A 23176-nucleotide genomic window follows, 5' to 3' on the forward strand; every position below is an offset into this window, starting at 1 on the left:
CAAATGACACTAGACATCAACAGCCAAGCAAGCAGACAGGATGTTTAAAGTGTCATTATAAATCAATAGAGATCTCATCAGCATCATCAGTGGAGTTTGGAGACCAATTCAATTCTTCAATTTGCTCTAAAGCAGACATCTAGTTGCCAGTGAGCTGAATTGCTGTAAACAGACATATGAATTTAGTGGTCTTAATCTCAAGCTGCGGCCTACCACAGATGTCTTTAAGTATATCTTTTAAATTCATCAGTCCCAGCAGAGCTCTAACGTTCAAATAGCAATAACTGTGACTCGTTGACCCAAATAAGTTAAAAGAAGTTACATTATTTCCCTTCTCCACTGATTCTCATGCAAAAATATACTCAACCAGCTTCTTGTTTTCCACCCCGATGAAAGATGCATGTCAATCAAGCAAACGCTCATTTTCTTCATAGGAGAATTACTACAGACAAAAAGAAACTCTGTGCTCATCAGCAGAATACTTACTACTTTAGTGCCTTGAGAAGGTAAATAAGGAGCATCTATATTTTGCCCTGGATGATACCTCATCCACTCACCTAATCTACATTAACATTTTAGTACAAGTCAGGAGCACACTTTCTATGTGCCTGTCCTGATCATCTCCACTTAACACTTAACTTGGGTTGTAACCTACATTACTATGACAGTGCTGAAGGAAACTGTCTTACCAACAATCTACAAAGCATTTGTAAAGACTACATCATAAATTAAGTTTAATTTGTAACCATCAAGAAAAAAACAAACAAAAAGAGTATGTCCAAGCACACGGGTTTATTTTCTTTTATCTTTTGCTTTATTTTGTCTTATAGAATAAATTAGGGACATAAACACTGATGACAGCAACACATTCATCAACTTCACAATTTCTTGGATTATATCCAGTTACAGGAACATACCACTCACTCCATAAACATTGAATATCAATATTTAATGTCCTTAAAATCTTAGTGCAAAAAGCTACCACAAAAATTGTAGCTCAAGAAGTTGTTGTCAGGACCCATGGCTACTCTCAAGTAGTGACTCCGCTGCCACATTATATTACATTTAAAATTTATTGTGTATTTTCCTCTAAAATGTTTAGCAGTCATAACAATACTTCAGCTAGATATTAGCTATCATTATTGTCTGAGGAATTCACTTATATAATCCAGTTTAGCTGCATTTTACATGCAAAGCATGTAAAAATATATTTTTCATCATATTTAGTGGATATGACCCACAAAAAGCACTGCCCCCAACTGTCCTAAAATGAAGACGTGGTGGTCATACAACATATTCTAATGAGTTGGTAAAACTATGGGAACTCACTACTTATCAGGGGTGGATTTGAGAACCAAAAATCAGTCTGAAAATAGAAAACCATAATTACATAGCTTTTATTCTCAGTGATATTCATTCCCATTGCACCTAATTCTGCCATCAAGCATCATTGTCTCCAACATATTATTTAAGGGTTTTGTCATTTCAGGTGTCACTCCCTCTCTTGCTCTTATACAATGCCTTTCTTCTGAGAATTGCAGAGGTTTTTAATGTAAATAATAAGGTATACAACACCTATGAATTAGGAAGTTCCACCTTTCACAGATGGAACTGAATACAGCTAACAAGCCCCAGATTTACAAATTTTCTGAAGTCATCTTCTCCTTGAAAATATTACAATAACTCTAATTTGCTTTGGAAAATTACTGTGTCCTAAGTGAGCTCTCCTGCAATTTGAAGGCATCTTACCACAGTAATATCTCACACAAAGGAGAAAGGAACTGTAATTTTTTTTTCCCAAATAGATTTTGGTGATATGTGTCATTATATGTCCAAAACAAGTGAACACTAACATCATGGAGGTATCGGTCATGACAGTGTCACTGTCTGCGAGCTCCATTTCACACTTTAAAAAGTGAATTGAAATCCTGCTGCGCTTAAAAACGCATCATATACTCTCCAATCTTAATGACCAACACAAAGTGAGTTCTGTAAATATATGTTTAAACATAAATTCACTGATTCATGAGCAAATACATCCATACTGAGTAAGAAAAATCTGATTCCTCAGAGCATTGCCATCAGCCTCAGCATGACTCAGAACGACTTTTGGCAACAGCAGGAAGCAGGTTCTTCTTATCCTGCTGCAGCCCATTTAAAATTTAAGCACATGTTTTATGAATGTGGTAGCGAAGCTTAGAATAACTATTTCTAATTTTTGTGATTAGACAGATGACAGTCAAGTAAAACGTGTCCAAGGGCTCACGTGGGAGCCCATTTTGACAGAGATAAATTTTCCTCTCCAGCTAATTTGCGCATGGCACCCCTATTAAGTGGAGCAACTCAAAGTAAGGGACTCACATCAAAAGTTTTCACTGACAAATCACTTCCTTCCAGCTGCCACCATTCTGTAAGGATCCTATGGCTGGTGACAGGACTCAGAATTTGTGCTCATACAGTTCCCTGTGGTACTGCTTCCTCCATTACAACATGGAAATAAGTAATCTTAGCTGGATAACTACAATTCAATCCTACACTGAGCTTTCAACCATATAGGCAGGGGGACTAGCTCTTTGCTTCTGTTTTGGGGTTTTTTTTGTGTTGTTGCTTTTTCTTTTTTTTTTTTTGTGACATTAATCTCCATAGTACTCTTTTGAATCAATAAATCCACTACAAAATAAAGGCATTTTCATCAGATCCCTTCAGCTGCCCTGCCAAAAAATAAAATAAAATAAAATTTTAATTAGCCAGTATTTTTGGGCTGCTGCGTTATAGCCAGTAGAATGGTGAATCTGCCCCCAACTGTTAATAATTAAAAAGTCATTTAAGTCTGCATATCTTCAAAGTATTAAAAATAATTATGCAACAGGACTGATATGGGATATGCTCACTTAATATAGCTCAAAGAAATGAGATAAGAATTACTTGCTGAAGATGTACATATAAGGTTACCTTGCAATGAAGGTATGTGTGTGTGTGAGGGGAACGGAGGAGGCGATCTTCATCTGGAAAAGACTACACAGCTCAGAAAATTTTCTCCAACTATTCTTTAGCGGAATCTGTGCTTTTTACCTAATCTTAGAAACATATAGTCACACAGATAAGGCAATATTAAATAGATCACTGCTGCCTCTGGAAAGGAAGATAAGTTAGCCTTTGGTGCTTTGATATTCACTTTCTGACAGCTGTTCTTTCTCACAGACTTCCTCTGCCAAGCAAAATGATTTGCGATTGACAAGTCTGTACTTTGGAATGAACAAGATCTTTTCTCTGATAGGGTGTTGGAAATGTATGCTTAAGACACAGAAAACAGTATAGTCTGTCAGGAATATTATATAGCTTAAGGCAGTCTCAGGGAAAAGGTACAAAAATCTTTCCCTCATACACTGCAAGTCTGATGAGAAAAAGACAAGTCTGCTTCTTACTCCGTGAGAGGGTGGAGACAAAAGGGTAGAAAGAGGAAACAAGATGGTGAGGCTGGAGTACCTGAAACAGTAATCTGGAGAAATTCACACAAAGCAATGCTAAGACCTAATGAAAGTATGAGGTGCTTTGATTTCCTAAAAAAATACATATCCCTGTGGGATCACTAACTGCTGGGTAACCAACACCAGCTGTACATGGCATATTGGGGCTGCAGCATCCATGCAACAGTTACCAATCAACAAATTTGCTGCCACATCCATGACTGGAGATGAGGAAAAAGCTACAAGTGGTCCCAAATTCCTCAGTGCCACTTTCGTTAACCACCAGTGCTAAAGGTGTATCTCTAAATACAGCCTGTGCTCTATCGGCAGCCCTAACAGGTGGGTGCCGTCTTTAAGCTTCACTGTCTCCTAAGTCAGGCCAGGATGCTTCACTGGTGGGGCAGTGGACTCAAGTGAAAACCACATCAGTACAAACATTTTAAGACTCGCTTAAGTTTTAGTATGTTTTTAAAATGCATGCACAGAAGCAGAATTAATCTCTAACAGCTGTCATTAATTGCAGTTGCTGCCACACATAAGCAATAATGTCATGCCCTAAAGTTCTGGTGCTGGAATATATTCTTTTTGTTTCCAAGGAGATCTTCTTCAGCAAAATAATCCCAAACCAGACACATTACATACATGTTTATTTACATGTATATGTGGACAAGAATTTGAAAATGACAGTTCCTCATACATTTATCCATAAATTACCACTAGTCATTTTCAGATGTGGTGCAGCTTAACACATTTCTACATGCTGCAGGTATCCTTAAACTCAGAATCTCTCCTCCTTATTGCCAAAAGTGACATTTAATTGCAAAGAGATGTGAACCATTTCTTAAACTTTACTGTTACATACATACTACCATTCACCACTTCAAACTCAAACTTTGCTGACACCATGTCAGTACAGATTTTCTCTTTGAATACTTGACAACAGCCAAGCCCTGAACTTTTCTTTTACCTGGAGTAATGGATAGCTTGATGTCCTGCAATATTAAAATAGAAGTCAGTTGTATGTTTCATCTCATCAGTATGTCCAGAGACTTCAATCCAGTGTGCTATTGGGAGGCAGTAAACTCCATCTACTACGTTGCTCTGGTTATAAACACAAATTCGATCATGATGGGGCCCATTACCTAGAACAGAAGAAAGGACAGTTGCGGGCTGTACATTTGGAAAATCTTCCAAAAGATTTGCAGGAGCTGTGAACTGAGTATTTAAGGCCAGGAGTGGTGTTTGCTGCCTGTTCAATCTGCATTTCTCATAACACATTATTAACATCTGAAACAGCTGTAACAGAAGCACTGACACAGAGCAAATGTTCAACATTAAAATAATTTTTTGCAAATTATTAAAAAAAAAAACATTAAAGTCTCCCAAATCATCAACTGTGGCACTTAGAATTTCAAGAATAATGAACTTCATTTAAGTTCCTCATTTGATGTCTGATAATCTGTGACCTCAGCATGTAATGTTTCCGGTGCGTGACCTCTCTCTTGGGGGCCCCAGCCTGAGGCCCAGCTCTGACAGGGCACAGCAGTGTCACTGTCCCTCAGGCTCACACTAAGGAAATTGCCCAGCTACGAGAAAGACCTCGGAGAAAGCACAAAGTACGGCTGCGCAAGATCAGAAAGGTCAAACTCCAAAGAAAGACTGGACTGGCAACACTGGAGTTGTTACCAGCTTAAGGATTCAAAAACACCGATGTGGAAAGGCATCAGATCCTGAAAAAGAAAAGCAAGCAGGTGACAGGCAGCAACCTGACAGCAATGAAGACCTGTTTCTGGGAGAAGGATGGTCCTCCTCCACCTCACCCACAGCTGCCTGGCCAGCAAAGACTCTCTGGGTGTTCTGCTGGGGACAGGATGCACGCTAATGCCCAGCCTGGGAGCTCATTAAATCCCACCTGTCTTTTATGTTTGCTAACCAATAAACAAGCACTTTGTACCCTTCAGATGCACGTCTTGCTTAGAAGGTCTGCTCATACACAGTGAAGTTGCCCAAAGTCACCCAGAGAGACACTGTCATATCTGCAATGCCATGCAATCATGATTACCTAAAATAGCTTTGTCTAAAGTAAGAATTTTTTCTTACATTTTTCCATTATTTATTATCCATTACCCCTTCTTCTCTTACAGCAATAGTGTCAGCTTTAGTACAGAAAACCGATTTTTATTACCATGCCAGAGTAAGCAATTTGGATTGAACCAGGTCACATCATCAGTCAAAAGGTTATCTAGCCTCCAAAAATTCAGTACATGTATATTCTCTACCCCCATCATTTTTACATACTTATTGTAATACTAATTGCCATGTAGGAATTACTGTGCAGATTAGAAGTGACCTGGTCTATGCCTTGCTTTTAATGTAAACCTGTTATACATTATTAATGATATTACAACATTTCTGAGTAAAATGATACCCGAAGGAATATCCTCAATTTCACACTGCACGTAAATGCATGAGCAGCTTCTAGGCACCACATTTAGAGAAACTTGCTAGAGCAAGAGCATTCTGGGAGATGTATTAATGCAACGATTAGAGAATAAGATTAATAGTAAAGCTCAAATCATCTCCTTATTTCCAGATGACATGCAGTACTTTCTATCACGATTATGAAATATTACTATTTACCAAAAAGAAAAAGAAAATATGAGGCAGAAAACTACTTCCTCCTTCTATATTGCTGAACCATGATGCATCAGATGCAATGGTATGACACAGCTTTTGATAAAGTGAGCAAGATCAGCTCCTGAAGTTACAAATATCACCACTGTATTTTTACCTCACATTTCTAATTGTTTACACATTCTTACCACTTTTAAAAAATATTTGAAGATAGCAGTACACATCAACAAAGAAGACAGCATAACAAAACCTATGGTTGTTTATGACACTTAACTGACTTCATGTATTTAGCAAAATCTTTACAATTACAAATAACACATCTTGTCTCCTTCCCCCATGCACGTCACCATGGCCCTGCCCAGCCATCACAAAGCTGTGTCTGATCCTCACCCCCACCCACCCATGGACTGACATCCCATCCCAGTCTCAGCCTGTTCCCATCTCCCAGGGAAGTACCCAATGCCCAGGGCTGGGACTGCCCCAGTGCCCCAAGCTGCTCCTGGCTGCCACCCCATGGGGTGTCCCTGCAGCGCCCAGCACCCCAGTGCTCAGGGAGTCACCAGCCCTCACTGCACCCTGGTGGTTTTGGGCCATATTCTCAGGATCTCTAGCTCTTTTGCTTCTCCCAGCCCCATGCTTCCTTGTACATGGGCACCCTTGTGTGATGGGCACCCTGTGCTCCTGACCCTTGCTAATATCTGCCAAGGATCCCTATAAGAACCTGTCTTTCCCCTTAGTGCTGGCTGACACCTTACACACACACTTGCTCCCTCAAAGGCGGTCCCTCCATTGCTCACAGCTGTTCCTCCTCTCCTATCAGGGATCACAGAATCACAGAATCGACTGGGTTGGAAAAGACCTCAGAGATCATCAAGTCCAACTCTTGGTCCAACTTCAGTCCATTTACTAGATCATGGCACTAAGTGCCATGTCCAATCTCAGTTTAAAAACCTCCAGGGACGGTGAGTCCCACCACCTCCCTGGGCAGGCCATTCCAATGCCTGATCACTCTCTCCGTAAAGAATTTCTTTCTAATATCCAGCCTAAATTTCCCCTGGCAGAGTTAGCCCATGCCCCCTTGTCCTATTGCTAACTGCCTGGGAGAAGGGACCAGTGCCCACCTGGCTATAACTTCCCTTCAGGCAGTTATAGAGAGTGATGAGGTCACCTCTAAGCCTCCTCTTCTCCAGGCTAAACAACCCCAGCTCCCTCAGCCTATCCCCATAGGTCTTGTGCTCAAGTCCCTTCACCAGTCTTGTTGCTCTTCTCTGGACCATTCCAATGGCAGGCAAGGTAGGTATTAAGTACCTCAGCTTTCTCCTCATCTTTGTTAACTATATTTCCCTCAAAGTCCAACAGAGAATGGAGGACTCCTCCATTGTCCTGCCTTCCTCTGGGGCCTCAGCAGTACAGGGCTCCCCAGGACAGCCTCCGGCAGAGTAGACAGAGACAAAGAAGGCATTCAGTAACTCTGCCTTCTCCGTATCTTCTGTCACCAGGGCACCCACCTCATTCATCAGTGGGCCTACATTGCCTTTGGTGTTAGTTTTATCTGCCACGTATTTGAAAAAGCTCTTCCTGTTGTCCTTGACTCCTCTCGCCAGGTTTAATTCTAAGGAGGCCTTAGCTTTCCTAGTTGCCTCCCTACACCCTCTGACAACAGCCTTATATTCTCCCCAAGTGGCCAGCCCCTCCTTCCATGATCTATGAACTCTTCCACTTGAGCTTACCCAGCAGCTCTCTGTTTGACCACGCAGGTCTCCTGGCTCCCTTCCTTGACTTCCTACATGTTGGGATGCTCTGATCTTGTGCCCGGTAGAAACCAGGAGAGGTGCCTGAGGATGGGAGGAAAGCAAATGTTACTCCAGTCTTCAAAAAGGGCAAGAAGGAGGACCCGGGTAACTATAGACCAGTCAGCCTCACCTCCATCCCTGGGAAACTGATGGAACGACTTATCTTTGGTGCCATCTCAAGGCATATCAAGGATAAGAGGGTTATTAGGGGCAGTCAACATGGCTTCACCAAAGCGAAGTCGTGCTTGAACAACCTCATAGCCTTTTACGAGGACACAACAAGATGGATGGATGACGGCAGAGCGGTGGACGTGGTCTACCTTGACTTGAGTAAGGTATTTGACACAGTCTCCCACAGCATCCTCACAGCTAAACTGAGGGAATGTGGTCTGGATGATCAGGTAGTGAGGTGGACTGCGAACTGGCTGAAGGAAAGAAGTCAGAGAGTCGTGGTCAATGGGGCAGAGTCCAGTTGGAGGCCTGTATCTAGTGGAGTGCCTCAGGGGTCAGTACTGGGGCCTATATTATTCAATATATTCATCAGTGATTTGGATGAGGGAATAGAGTGTACTATCAGCAAGTTTGCTGATGACATGAAGCTGGGAGGAGTGGCTGATACGCCAGAAGGCTGTGCTGCCATCCAGCAAGACCTGGACAGGCTAGAGAGTTGGGCAGGGAAAAATTTAATGAAATGTAAGGGCAAGTGTAGAGTTTTGCATCTGGGCAGGAACATCCCCAGGTTCCAGTATAAGTTGGGGAATGACCTATAGAGAGCAGTGTAGGGGAAAGGGACCTGGGGGTCCTGGTGGACAGCAGGATGACCATGAGCCAACACTGTGCCCTTGTGGCCAGGAAGGCCAATGGCATCCTGGGGTGTACTACAAGAGGGGTGGTTAGTAGGTCAAGAGAGGTTCTACTTCCCCTCTACTCTGCCCTGGTGAGACTACATCTGGAATATTGTGTCCGGTTCTGGGCCCCTCAGTTCAAGAAGGACAGGGAACTGCTGGAGAGAGTCCAGCGTAGGGCAACCAAGATGATTAAGGAAGTGGAACATTTGCCTTATGAGGAAAGGCTGAGGGAGCTGCGTCTCTTTAGCTTGGAGGAGACTGAGGGGTGACCTCATTAATGTTTGCAGATATATAAAGGGTGTCAGGAGGATGGAGCCAGGCTCTTCTAGGTGACAACCAATGATAGGACAAGGGGTAATGGGTACAAACTGGAACACAAAAGGTTCCACTTAAATTTGAGAAGAAACTTCTTCTCAGTGAGGGTGACAGAACACTGGAACAGGCTGCCCAGAGGGGTTGTGGAGTCTCCTACTCTGGAGGCATTCAAGACCTGCCTGGACGCCTTCCTGTGTAACCTCACCTCGGTGTTCCTGCTCCAGCAGGGGGATTGGACTAGATGATCTTTCGAGGTCCCTTCCAATCCCTAACATTCTGTGATTCTGTGTGATTCTGCGTGAATTTTTGCTATCACCATCTATGATATCCCTCTCTTGCTTAATTTCTCCTTTCTCTGAGCCAACGGTCGGTCCTATAAGACAACAAAGCCTCACTCTTGTCTTCATGATCTCAGTTGCGTACCTCCTGCTTTCCCATTTCCAGCTCCTGCTGCTTGGGGTGCATGTCCCATCATTCACCGGTTTTACTGTCCATCCTCTTCTCCTCCAGCTTTAATTCTTGGCTCTTTTTCTCCTTCGTTTTCTATCATCTGGCTACTTAAATGGCAGTAACCCCCTTGCCTGGTAACCTTTACACCTTCACCATCATTCATTCCCTTACCTGGCCTGCAACACACATGAAAGCAGGGCCAAGTGTAAATTGCCATGAGACATTTGTTTCATTTGCTCCCTCAAACAGGTTTTGTCAAATCTCATTCTGAAAAACTTCCTTCTCTAATTGTTATTTATCGCTGTTGATTTTTCTGCACCACTCAACCTCACCTTCCCGCTGTGGCCTACAGTCAAAATGGAATCTCAAAAGGAATGTTTCCATTTTGGCTGTAATTCTCAGGTAAACAATAACAGCCTGCATTCATAACATTTTTCATGAGAATTGCACAGCTCTTTACTACTCCTCACATTTTATAGTGGCCTATGAATTAAGAACCTTCTCATTGAAATACGAAGTCTGTGCAACAGAATGCATATGAATATACATTCAACATATATATATATTCATGTGTGTATATATATATTAATGTATTTTTTGTTCAACAAATACAGTGATATAATTTCAGACAGGAAGGGAGAGTGCTACCATCTCTAAGAAATACTAATTTAGAGAACAGTGTGATCATATTGAGCTGTTCAGGAAGCTGAATTCTCCATTCACCTTGCAGGAGTTATGAAACAATCAGGATCTCACTACCCAAGCAGTATCCAAATGATACACAAGTGCTTCTCACAACAGTTTGCTTCACAAGACACATTTAACAAATAACGTTTTCAGAGAGTTTTTCTATCAGTTCACATCATGCTTCTGCTACCGCAGTATGTCACAAGAAAACCATAATATTTTTGATTCCATGAAGCAACAATGCAAAAAAAGTTTCAGAAGTAGAGGCAGATGACAAATTGGAGGAGCAATGTAGAACTCATCTATAATTTAAGGTTGCTATAAAAGAACTAAAGACTGGATTCTTTGAACTTTTATCTTTTAGAGTCATTTAATACAAAAATAAGTCAGCCAATTAAACTAGTTTTCATTCAAGGTAACTGTTCATAAACTGTTTTAAATAGAAAAGAATTTGCATCACTTACATGTTCTGTTATATATTTGCAGAACGTATAGGGGTAGGAAAACAGGCATGGCTTGGGTGATGAGCAGAAATCATTAACTGTATAACCTTCAGTTTTTCTTTTTCTACCCCTGTTTTTTTAAACCTTTTCTCATGAGTTTCTTCTGTCTGAAGTAAGGTGCATCAGTCTCACGGTATGAAGTAAATGCAGCCAAAACATGCCTTAGTCTCATCCTAGCCCCTTTATCTCTGCTGGTGGAGCAGGCTCCTTGCATCTCCTTCGTGGTAGTCATAAACCTCTGCCAGACTCAGCTGAGCTGGCCCAAGGCTTCCCACAAGTATGGGAAGAGTTCACACCAAGAACGAAAATGCTTCCAGTCAGAGCCAGATAAAGGTCTGGCACATCAAGTGAAACACTCACACTTCCCTCCCTTGCCACAACAGGCCAAGCAAAGTCCTTTCTGGACTTGGATCCCCAGAGCACAGAGACTTTCCCACGCCCAGCATGCGGCAGGTTGTTAGCTACAGGCAGCCACCAACAGCACCATAGATCAAAGACCAGCACTTCTTTGGCCACTTTCCAGTCCCAGGGCTGCTGATATGGTGCAGCTGATTAGTCTGTGAGGAAACTGAGCACCTAAGGAAGGCAGTGGCATCAAGCTCATCAGAATCTGATCCCTCTCAGTGCACCAGAAATGTGGTGCAGCCCTTTCTACTTTATTACCTTCTGCTCAGGCACCACAGACAAAAAAAATAGAGGCAGTGCAGAGAGACGTGCCATAAGACTGCATGTATGCAGAGCGTGGACATGTCTGCTCATGACTGAAGCTGCTCATACCCTCACAACATCCTACTCCACCTGGATTTCCCTCACAGGTTATAGTTATCTGTTTTATCTAGGAGGCCACCCCACCTTTGGATCTTGTAATTGACTTCCTAAGAAGTTAGGCTCAGCAGCCCTTCCCCACAGAAACTCAGCTTTATTAACCACTTCTTAAATGAACAAAGCATTCCAGAAAGTAAATTACCAAAATGGAAGGTCTAACACTGAAGTTTAGTTTCCATGTCTGAAGCTCAGAAAGGTCCCATCTACAGCTATCAACCACAGCTGTCAGGATGCCTCAGTATCGCCACCTGGTGTGGCACAGAGAATGTCCAGGGTTTCATTTGCTGCAATCCAACGTGCTTCCAAGCCCACAAGTGCACATCACATTTTTACCAGCAACAATGTGTGCACCACCAGCCAGCTCCCTGCACACACCACTCACACAGAGATGGAACAGCTGGAGGACTTCGCATCCCCGTGACAAGGTGGGTGCTCCAGACTTGACGAGGAGGGAAGCAGCTCACAGCACACCAGTGCTGAGCTACGAGGCAAATTCTCACCAAAAGGAACTCTTCAGGGCAGAAATTGTTCGTGTAAATATATCTGTCCCCTTACACTAGTCTCCCCAAGTTTACCCAAACCTTGTATGAACACTTCAAGGTGTTTTGAATCATTTCCCCTGATTCCACCAGCCTCCAGAGTGGTGGAGTCACCACAGCTTCCATGTAAGCACCTTGCTCAGACAGCAGCTGGGTGTCCCCTCACCAGCATTTGCCAGGCAGCAAGAGCAGAACTCCTGTGTTGCGCCCAGCACACACCACCAGACCACTAGGTAGGCTTCCAGGTACTTATCATACGAAATATACAATTATTTGAGTGAATTTTTTTATAGTCATGAAAACATAGTGCAGCCTTAAAGATTTGGGGGATTTTAATAGCATTTCAACATTTCTGTTCCTAGAGACAGTAGCAGAGCAAAGAAAACCGAATCTGTTTTCCACTTGCCTGTTCATCTTTGCAGAAAAGAAAACAAGCACAAATGCCCTCTGAGACAGGGCAACACACAACAGGAAACACATTTTTACAGCCCAAACCACTTCTAAATTAATATTTTTCTTAACCTTGTTTTTATTCATATTGTGCCAAGTGGCAGAAGATTGGTTTAATTATTTATATTGGGGATGCAAATATGAAATCATGTGAAAACATGTAAAATTCAACCATAACAAAGTTAAGTTAAATATCTGAACAGTACTGATCTTCGTGTTAATTGATCATGTAGAATTTCCTAATTAAAGAACAAAAGGAAGAGTTTATTAGAAGATACAGGTCCTATTTTAGCCAATAGGTTAGCACTCTTTTTCCTTCAATAAGGTCCAGAATAATTTTAATTGAATTCCGTCTTTGTGCCTCTTCACAGCAAAAATGCTTATCTGAAACAGAAAAGTAAAAATAAGTTTCTAGGCATTAAATTACAAAGTTAACCATTGCTTTTGCAACCCAGCTGTTGCTCTACTTTGGATGGTTGTGCAGTGGAATCCACTGATGCAGGTAGGGAACTGCTGGAGAACAGAGCCAGCAGCATCCCTGCTTACAGCTCAAGCCTCACAGAAGGCTCTCAAAATCTGCATGACTGTACATATGGCTCCTGGTTTAATGCACATAAAGGATGATCAAAGTGGAATACAAAGGAACCTGGCTGCACAACCTACCAAAAAAAAAAAAATGAAAACCAAAGATCTCCACATAACTGATAAATGGCACTGGCAAAAGACAGATACAAGAATGAAAAAAGGAAAAACAGATGAAGATACAGTAAGCAAGAAAAAGACATCCAAAGATCAAGAACTGGAAGAAGATAAGCAGAGACCAGAAGATGACCTTCTGCAATTTGATCTAATTACATGCAGTAACAGGATACAAAGAAAAACCTTCAGTTACTATTTTATTCCAGCTGTAGTGAAGAGATTAAAGTAGTATAATCTAACAGTCTGCCAACAGCACAGAATCATCTTGACATGGAGGACAACTGCACACATTGCATAATGTTCTGAAAGAGTCACACTGGTGAAATTATCAGCTTGATCTTAAAAGATAATGAGCAAAATCTGGGTCAATGAAATTTCTCAGTGCTATTAAGTGTGATGAACAAAAAAGCCATGAATGAATGAAAAATAATAAAATCACCTCTTCCACTGTCTCTGCAGAGTTCTTTGCAGCAAAGCCACGTAGTGTACTGCTCAGCCACAGCTCTCCCAGCTACCAGGTGACTGCACGGCTGGTTGGAAGTTTTCATTTTGTTTCTGTTTTTCCGTGTGTGAGGGAAGGTATGTAGAAACTCCAGGGTACAGCAGCAGCTGTCAAGGTGCTGTGTGTCTCATCCCTGCTTTACCCAGACCCTACACCACAGGCGTGCAACTTCCAAACCTCCAAACCCCAGCAAGGTCAGCATGTTTCTCAGTTTCCTGCTGCCTTTGAAGAACTGCAGGACTGCTTAGATGACCTTAGATACACACATTAGCTTCAACAGCAACAAATAAATCCAAACAGCAAGCAGCCAGATTACCTACTTACAAATCAGTAAGGGCGAAGACTTTTTTAATCTTTGTCATAAATTTTGCATGAACCAGCAGGCTTTACATGTCAAGTCAAAATTTTGAGTATGCCTAAATATTATAAGTCATTACATTTGAAATATTAAACAAGGTCCTTTAACAAGGTAAATGAACATCTTCCCCGGGACAATTTTAATAACATCATAAGCGCTATAAACACACTAGGAGCAGAGGAATGGGAATGGTTTGAGGAATAAAAGATTTTTTTCTAAATAGTAATAGAACAACATGAACCAAAGGAAAACATGAGGGAAAAAAAAATCTCCAAAATGAAGCATTTAAAAGATTAAGTACTTGCTCACTTCCTAATCTGTCATACCAACATGACAATAAAGAAAAGTCTCAAGTCCTGTTTTGGATCTGATTCTCACAGGTAACTGAATTTGCTATCACATTATGTCATTATCAGACATTACTCTAACTGGACTTCCATCACTACATTTATAATTTTCAAATTTACTTACCCTTTACATCAGATTTTATCATGAAAGTCTCCCTGATGCCTAACTGGCTAAATGAAATTCAATCTCTGATGCCTTGAAATAGTCTCTCAGTCCCACCAAGCCTGAATTGCTATTGATTGTTAAAAAACAGAGGTAGGTAAGGCTGAATTCCCCTCACTGGAGCTGAGTGAGGTCAGGTATTTTGGCAGTTTTAATCTGCCACAGGCTCTTAGACTGGAGTCCCACCTTTCTGAAGTCTCAACAAAACTGCTGAAAAACTGCCCTTTGTTTTTACACCTCTGACAAATAGTGCCAAATAATGCATTTGAATTCTGTATGTCATGTATTTACCCCTACCAGCATGCTTAAAAAAAATATACTCTGCTTTTTAATGCTGCTTTTTTTGCTGCCCACAAACCATCTTCCCTGTAGATTCTGAAAACAGTACATTAATTTATTGTATTATTTAAATACCTAATGTAAGAAAAATTGTTAATTTACCACACCTAGTTCACTAACACCTTCTTCATAACTGCTCTGATTTTTCAGAAACATTTCCTCACATTTGCCAGATCAAAAAAGATATCCAAGAAGCAGAAGACCATTTGTATCATACACTGCACGTTTATTTTCTGACACTTAAACCAGCCCATTCCAACTTCTCATTTGGTAGGGCTGATATATATAACCAAGGAAATAAGTTTTAATTCTATTAAAATTCAGGTTGAATTTACCATTTGTTAGTATATTAGTCTACTTCTAAGAGAATTCTTTTTTTATTATTTTTTTAATTACGGCAGAATTAGAACTAAATGTTTTACAAGAAAGCCCTCCTCAGCACCTAACGCTGCTAATGAACAAAGCTTTTTTCAATTTTTTTAAATCAGAGATGAGAAAATAAGAATTTTCAAAGGCAACACTAAAAAATGTGTTTTCTTTCTCTCTCCAGGTCTGCTTAGGCACAGGTGTTTCTCAGTGGGACCTGCTACTGTACTAAGAGTTTTTAACCAAATGCCCAGTCTAATGGTGTAGATTAAGCCATAGAAAAGTAACTAAAAGGGAATCCAGCTTATGTAAAAAAGAGGTTCTTCTCAGACAGATGGCGGAAATAAAAATAAAGGAAATGCAGATGATAGAATAATGGCTGATAGCAACAAAATGTATAATATAATAGTCTTCCTGACTGCTTTGAAACTCTATGGCATTGTACCGTGTATTATCAACTGTTACTTTCTACCACACCAGAAAAGACTACTGAACTACAGGCAGGAAACAAGTTACACCAAAACAGTAACCATGGAAAAAACTTAACCAAATTATCATCCCAATTGCTTCTCACCATTGAAAATAAATTCTTGACCCATACTGCATGCTGCTGTCACTTGGAGGTGAGAGCAGGGAATGAAGTAGGGGATGGGAAAAACAGCAAATCAAGTATTTGCATAAACAATGTGTTTCTTGTAACTTAACCGTTATAACCACAAATGCTTTAATTAGGCTCTCACAGCAGCCAGAGCTGGTCCCTGATTATCTCTGTGGGTTGGAAATGACACATATTAATACCTGCCAAATCCAGAGGATCACATGTGTACGTATGTGGTTTTATTCTTCTAATTTTGCAGCTTCATGGGCAACTCTCTGTTGGTTTATTATCTCCAGTAGTCTGCTCTGTATAAGTTAGTTAATGCTGACATATAGATAGAAGTAATGAAAAACTTGCTACTAATTACTTATACCATAATTCATGCTAATTATTGTCTTGTGGGGGTTGAAGAACAAAATGCCAGGAGCTATTGCACAGAAGTTTCTCTCCATTCCTTAAACAGCTGTAGATTTCAAAGTTATCACCTTTTACTTGTAAAGATTCCTCACATCTGAAAGGGGTTACGGTATCTAGCGTCGTCCAGAAAGCAAGAGCATTGCATGAACAAATTCATATTATGCACAGTTATTCAACTAACAACATCCAGTTGTGCTTTATTTTCCTTCCTAGTTCCTACCTACTTCAGAACAAGACTGGGATGGGGGGAAGCAAGTAAAGCCCAGGATTGTTTTCAAAAGCAGAAGAGACTACTGTAAATACTGATAAAATGTGCAAGTAGCTGTAAGAAACTCAGCAGCTGCTGACCGTTCACAGGTAAAATGGCGACACCCAGTGGGAACAATCCTACATACAACATTAAAAGAGATACGAAGAAATGTTATCCTCTCCAGGTTTGGTTGGTTGTTTTTTTGTTTGGTTAGTTGTTCTTTGTTTGTTTGTTTGTTTGTTTTTAATAATAGAACTGCTACCTAATTTGGGAATCTGTAGATTAGCTTTGGGAAAAAATGAAAAATAAACTAATCTCAGTTGCAGAAAAATAATGTTGCATACAACTGTACTTCTGAATGGCCTCAAAGAATGTTTACTTTGCTTTATCTTGCTATGGCTTAGCCCCAAGTATTTTCTATTCTGTTACAATCTCTCCAACACAAACAGCAACTAGATATTAACTTCCCATACAGCCTTTAAAGAATCTTCCCCTTTAAACCAAGAAATTAAATCCATTTTGTTCCAAGGAATTGAATCTAAGAAGTGAGATTGTTTTAGGTTTCAATGCACTGCCACTTTAAAAACAAAATTTAAATGTGCCTTACTATCATCAGTGTTTTCAGTCAATCAAGTGCTTAACCTTTGAAAGCTATGATCAAGTTTTACTTTTGATATTTTCATTAATTATATTACAATATTATGAAAGCCTTTATTACTCCATAAATGTACCAGTCTTTTAAAACTATCATCAGAAGTGTATCTTCTCCAACAAAAGGCTTAAACTGTAACTAACAAGTTCACAGGAGCACGAACTGGAAATACTGGAAGGCCAACACACCGACCAAACTCTGTTGTATGGGCCCCCAAGAAACTGCAGAGAACAGCAGCAGGTAAGTGCAAACAAGACACCTCCTTTTCTCTCTTCTGCTCTCTCGAAGACTAGAGATGGGATTTTGTTGGAAGGAATAAAGCTCTGCTCACCTGTGCAAATTACTAGAAAGTAGGCTGATGTGCTTTTCAGCTTTAACTGGCAATATTGTATCTATCAAGCTTCAAGCAAGCACCAACTACATCAAACTAATGGTTATGTGAAAATGGACCAACACTGCAGAACATAAGCTTATACTTTATATATATGTATATATATATATTTGTTGTTGTTGTTGTTTTCCCTCCTTCTCAAAATGTGTCAACAAAATACGGTGTGGGGCATGCCCTTAGTAACTCCTCTATGCTGTTATGGACCACGTATCTTGTACAGTACCTACAGTTGATTTAGACCAGAGCAAAACAGATAAAGGTGTAGATGAGTGTTCAAGCATAAACTCACAAAAACAAATCAAAGCATTAAGTTTCATCTTGTATTTATTCAGTTTTGACAGCAGGCACAATATACTTCTTCTCCCTGAGCTGAAAGAGAGATATAAACCCAGTTCTGAAGAATCTATATCAAAAACAAATAACATTGAAAGACACACAGGATGCAGTTGATTTTTTTTTTTTTTTTTTTAAAAAAGGTATCTATGTTATTTTTTTTTAAATGGGTAAACCTATTCCTAGGTTCTAAAGCTCAACATAACCAACCTGTTTTCCGCATATACAGCAGGACAGTTAAAAACTCTCCTGGATAGCAGACTTTTCAGCTGAGCTCACAGCAGGTAAGCAAAGTACCAACCCTGACAAAACTTCACTTAGGCTAGAGCGTGTACAGAAATCCCATGATTTGAGCCAGAGGAGCCCTATAGCTTTAAGTGACAGGCTCTGGATGCAGACCAGCATCATCACCCCAGGACAGCAGAGGTAAGCATCTGACCCTTCAGAAGCACAAGAGTCTCCTCTCCCACCTCATCCTGCAGAGGGGGGAACTAGCTCCCTCCAGACACAAGCAACAAGCCAGCAACCCTCCTGCTGGCCAAACCTGGCCTGAAGGCTTCACTTCCTACCAGACCACCTGGCAGAACCCAAAGGCCACAGAACACTGCTCCATGACTTTGTCTCTTCTAGCCCACAGAAACAAACACTCTCACTTTATCTTTCAGTTTCTCCATTGCATTGGAATGGCTGCAAGGATGAACTAAACCTATACTCAAAACATATGATGCAACATGCACTGTGGTATTATAAAGATAATACACATCACTAGGGAAATTCTCACATGAAGTATACTAATAAAAAAATAGGGAGTTATTTTTTTTAAATATGGCACATTATTTCCTATCCAAAATATGTAAACATCTGACATCCGTAATTGGACAGGAGTTTCTCTGACTACAGATGAATGCCTCAACTCAAACTTAGAGCAAGTATCATTCTGCACCTTCCTCTATCCCTTATAATCATGTCATCAAAACTGCAGATGTTCTCCAACAGCTAAATGTCTCCCAAAGCACATTTTAATTCTAAACACATAGGATACTGAAGAGCCATAGTACAGCATTTACTTATCACAAAAAAAACCTTTGTTCTTTTTTTAAAAAAGGTAGTTGTCTATTCCAGCTGTGACTTTTACAAGAATAAACAGATGACAGATAAAACTTTCATTGATCTACAGTTGAAAAAAAAATCATTAAAACAAATGACATAAAAAAGGACTGTAAGATATTGCTTAATTATTGGACAGAAAAACATCTTTACGGTCCCTTCATGTAACACACGAAGAACAATAATTTTCAGGGTTTAAGCTAATTTAGTTCTTTCCTGTAAATAACAACTTAGAAAAAAACGGTTGATATGAATGACTAATTAAAAAAAAAACCAAACCTCTGCATTTGGATGATATGCCTGGTTGTTTTTTTATCATTCTAGCTAAGCAATAAGCTCAAACTGCTGAGCATTCACAATGACCAGAATGAAATCCCATGCAGGTTAATCCTAAATCCAGTAGCACTACTGCCAAAACAGAAGATGTTTATTACTCAACAGACTACATTTACTAAATGTGCTCCCATGTATGGACAAATACCTTGAGATATCATTACTTCCAAACTAGATAGTAACCATCACCTTACAACTGCAGATTTTCTATAGACTGAACCACTCTACTATTATTTCTATATTCACTGTGATGAGGACCTCTTTATATACCAATATCATTGGCATATTATCTAAATTTGGCACCTTCAAAAGAGACCCATTTCTGCTTCCTTGGACAGCTGCAAAGTTTTTTATTCCATAAATTCACTTTTCCTGCATTTCTGCAAAAGAAAAACATGGTTAAAACAGGCAGAATATACTACTTATTTCAACTATTAAATAAAACAATTACTACTAAATGGTGTAAATAGTATTCCATGACACAAATTGCAGTGAACGTACTTTTAACATGTAGGCTTTTATTAGTATAAAGAAGAAAAAACAAATGCAACAGTTATGACAACATGCATGTTTTAGTCTGTATGACAGTTGTCGAATGGCAGTTTAAAAGTGTAATATCTCTTCTTGAAATAGGTGAAGAGCAACTGCTTTACAATGTGTTATTTCAGTATATGGATTATGAAACTATTCCATAAGTTAAAAAAACCCTCGGAAATTACCTAGTCATCTGTCTTCCTTTCACTGAGTCAGATCCATTCCTCAGTAACAAGAGGTATATTTAGAGCTTTGACTCAGCACACAATTGTATGAGTGTTCTCTTTCATTTAAGATACTTAAATTAAACATACTGGAACTGCACATGGAAACTGACTGAAGCTATTGAATATTTGACAACATGGGAGAAAATCAGGGTGGAAGTACTACAGCAAGAAAACTGGAAAAGCTCTAACAGAACTTTTCCTTATTTTTTTCAGCAATACCATCGGTAAAATTTACCAGCCTGAAAATGCCATCGTGACATTTCATCTTACTGAAATAAAGAAACAAATCACACCTTAATGCATAAGTAGGAAATTCTGAGTTCTTTACTTTGGGGGAGAGAAAACAAAACAAAATATCATGACAACTGATGCCTAAAGTAAGAAAAAAATAATGAAAGTGTTTCAAATAACTTTCACCAACCTAGAAGAGCAGCCTCCTTCTGCATTCACTCTCCTCTACCACATGGTTACATGTTTTTGCTAGCAAGTGCTCGTGTCATGTCACGACAGCCTAGGAGGTTCTACCTGCAAGCACAATTCAGGCCACCCCTGCACAGGAGGCGGCCGACACCGGCAGCGCCTAGTTCAGGGTACGGCCCGTTTGACGGTCACACCTCTCCCTGTCCCCGGGCGATGCTCCCGGGCACCGGCCAAGAGTCGGAGCTGCCGGAGCCGGAAGCAAGGCAAGTGATCGCTCTAGAAGAGCTCCCAGCGCTGCTCTGCCCCCAGAGCAGCACCCAGAGCCGTCCCTCGACAGCCCCGCGCCTGCTGAGAGCCGGGCGGGCGGCGCCGGGGCGACCGGCTCCTACCGACCTCACTGCAGCCCCTCACCCAGGCGGCTGACCGATGCCTACCCCACGGCGCGGGGCAAGGGCCGAAGGCGCCCCCACCCGCCGCTAACGGCCGCCCCTCTGTCCCTCCCGCCGTCCCTGTCACCCAAGGGGGGCGGGGCAAAGGCGGCAGCCCCGCCCCCGCCGCGCGGGCACGTCCTGGCGGCCCCAGCGCCGGGGGGTGCGAGGGGGGGCCTCGCCGCCGCCGCGCGCCCGTCCATTACCTTCCCAGAGAAGGTCGCCGCCCCGCCGCCGGAGGAACTTGTACCAGAAAGGGCTGGAGGCGTCCTCGTCCTGCAGCACCACCTCCGCCAGCCACAGCGCGGGCTCCTGGGCGGGCAGCGGGGCGGCTGGCCGCGCCGGCTTCATGGGCACGGCGCGCTGAGGGTCCCACTGGCCCAGCTCCGGCCGCGAGCCGGCCACCAGGAGCCCGCCGCTCTCCGTCATGCGGCCCGGTAGCACCACGCCGAAACGGAACAACATGGCGGGCAGCGGCCTCCGTCTGAGGGCGGCTTTGCCCCGGAGGCCGCGCCGCCGCTAGGGGGCCGCGCCTGGCCTGCACTTCCGGCCGGGGGCCGGGTCACCGCCCCCCGGGGTCCGCTCGGGCCGCGGCCGGGCTGAGAGGCGGTGCGTGGGGGAAGGGGCGGTGTGGGTTTTCTGGTGCCTGAGTACCCGCACCCACGTAGCAGAGGGGATTTCCCTCTCAAAATGCCATCTAGGAGTTAATACCCACCCCAGAGAGCCTTTTAAAATTGGGACTGGAACAATTACCTCTGCTGGAAAATACTTGGTTTGCAGGTTGCAAAAGAGTATGTGTCTTGTGTACTGACTGTATGATTATTATTGCTTCATTAAATGAAGCTACTGCAGTTACTCCTGAGAGCCCAGACTTAATTTAGTGCAGCAAACGCATCATTAAATAACTGCCATACATGCAGCATTACAAAACAAGGTTTAGCCTCCAAAGAAGTGTCCACGATGGTTTAATCTTCCCCTGAGAGGCAGACAGTTATGACAAGACCAGAAATGTGAAATATTGAGCGAGGTTAAAAAGTTTTTTTAAAAATTCTGTGGCTCCTGAAAGCATGTATTCTGTTTTGTACTTCTGGCTGTAATTTGGCAACTTCTGCATGTAGCAACATTCAGGACTTGCAAAGAATGACTGAGAAAGAGGATGCAATCCAACCATTTATAGCGCAGTCCTTGTCTGAATAGACCCATTTCAGAAGCGTTTAAGGGCAGAAAACAGAGGAATGGTCACTTTATTTAGGTCAATTTCTGGGAACAGGATGAAGGCCTTTCAATGAGTCAAAAGAAATCCTGCCTTAAAAGATGGCTGCTTGTTTCCTGTGTTCGGGGTGATGACACACTGCAGTGTATGTACTGCCAAATTTGTTTTTAAGAGTGCTTTAGTTCATTTTAGCTGATCGCATTGAGCTTGTGTAAGTGATATCCCTCCACTTTTCCAGACGACCAAAGCTAATGGAATTCTGGCTATCCTCCTTGCATGTCTGCTAGCACCAGCCTTTGCTGCAGTGCTGCTGCCTTTGTGGAACAAAGCATTACGGTTTAATCTTTGCTTTTGTTCAGCCTTAGACAAGTTACCAAAATGTCTTTCAAATATCTACCCCTTTCCAATACACATTCATTTAATATTATGGGCAATACAGAATGTGACAATGAACTTTGGGGTTTTATCCCAAAGTACAAGCTAGAGAAAGCCCTAAAGGCACCCCGGCATCTTATGTCTACATGAAACCATATGCTTCTGTTCATTCCAGTCACAGTCTCAGCTAAGAAACTGCAGGATCCAGCAATACATCTGATGGATAGTTTAGCTCCTGGCCGTTGTCTATGCCTCAACCAGCAACAAACCACAACTTTTTGGTGGCCTGGAAATACCAAGTCCTCATCTTAGACATGTAAGCCATGTGGAGCAATTTAAAAAAAATGTTTCTAGACTCTCATGTGCCAAATACTAGCTTTAAAAATAATTCAGTCCATTCCTTCTCCAGGTTCTGCCATGTGTGCCTGTCAATACTGGGTGTTAGATTAACGCTAAAGATGACAGAAAGTTACAAGGTTGACTTCCTGCTCTTTCCTCAAAAACCCAAGTTCAGATTAGGGTTAGCTCTCAGAGGTCAAGAAAGGCTGAAAAACTGGATTTATTGCAGGATCCTGCAAGACTGGGATAAAAACTAGAACTGGAGATTGGCTTG

The 23176-nt window shown here is 41.6% G+C and overlaps 1 protein-coding gene across 3 annotated transcripts in view; it reads right to left on the reverse strand.

The window, feature by feature from the left end:
* The window catches only part of EPM2A (EPM2A glucan phosphatase, laforin), a 43371-nt gene extending 21888 nt beyond the window's left edge, over window positions 1-21483 (reverse strand). Inside the window, exons 1-3 of one of the 3 annotated variants that reach the window (XM_082049176.1) lie at window positions 21182-21483; window positions 7832-7936; window positions 4435-4609 (exon numbers count right to left, since the gene is read on the reverse strand). In XM_082049176.1, coding sequence (XP_081905302.1) covers window positions 4435-4609; window positions 7832-7936; window positions 21182-21440 — 539 coding nt within the window. In that variant the 5' untranslated portion in view covers window positions 21441-21483. Of the gene's footprint in view, window positions 1-4434; window positions 4610-7831; window positions 7937-21181 lie in introns of those variants that run through there. The other 2 variants (XM_082049177.1, XM_082049178.1) reach the window with 2 other exon arrangements.
* Window positions 21484-23176: the final 1693 nt, after the last annotated feature.

The sequence above is a fragment of the Streptopelia decaocto genome (genome assembly GCF_964273445.1).
Source record: "Streptopelia decaocto genome assembly, chromosome: 3".
NCBI classification, from domain to species: Eukaryota; Metazoa; Chordata; class Aves; order Columbiformes; family Columbidae; genus Streptopelia; species Streptopelia decaocto.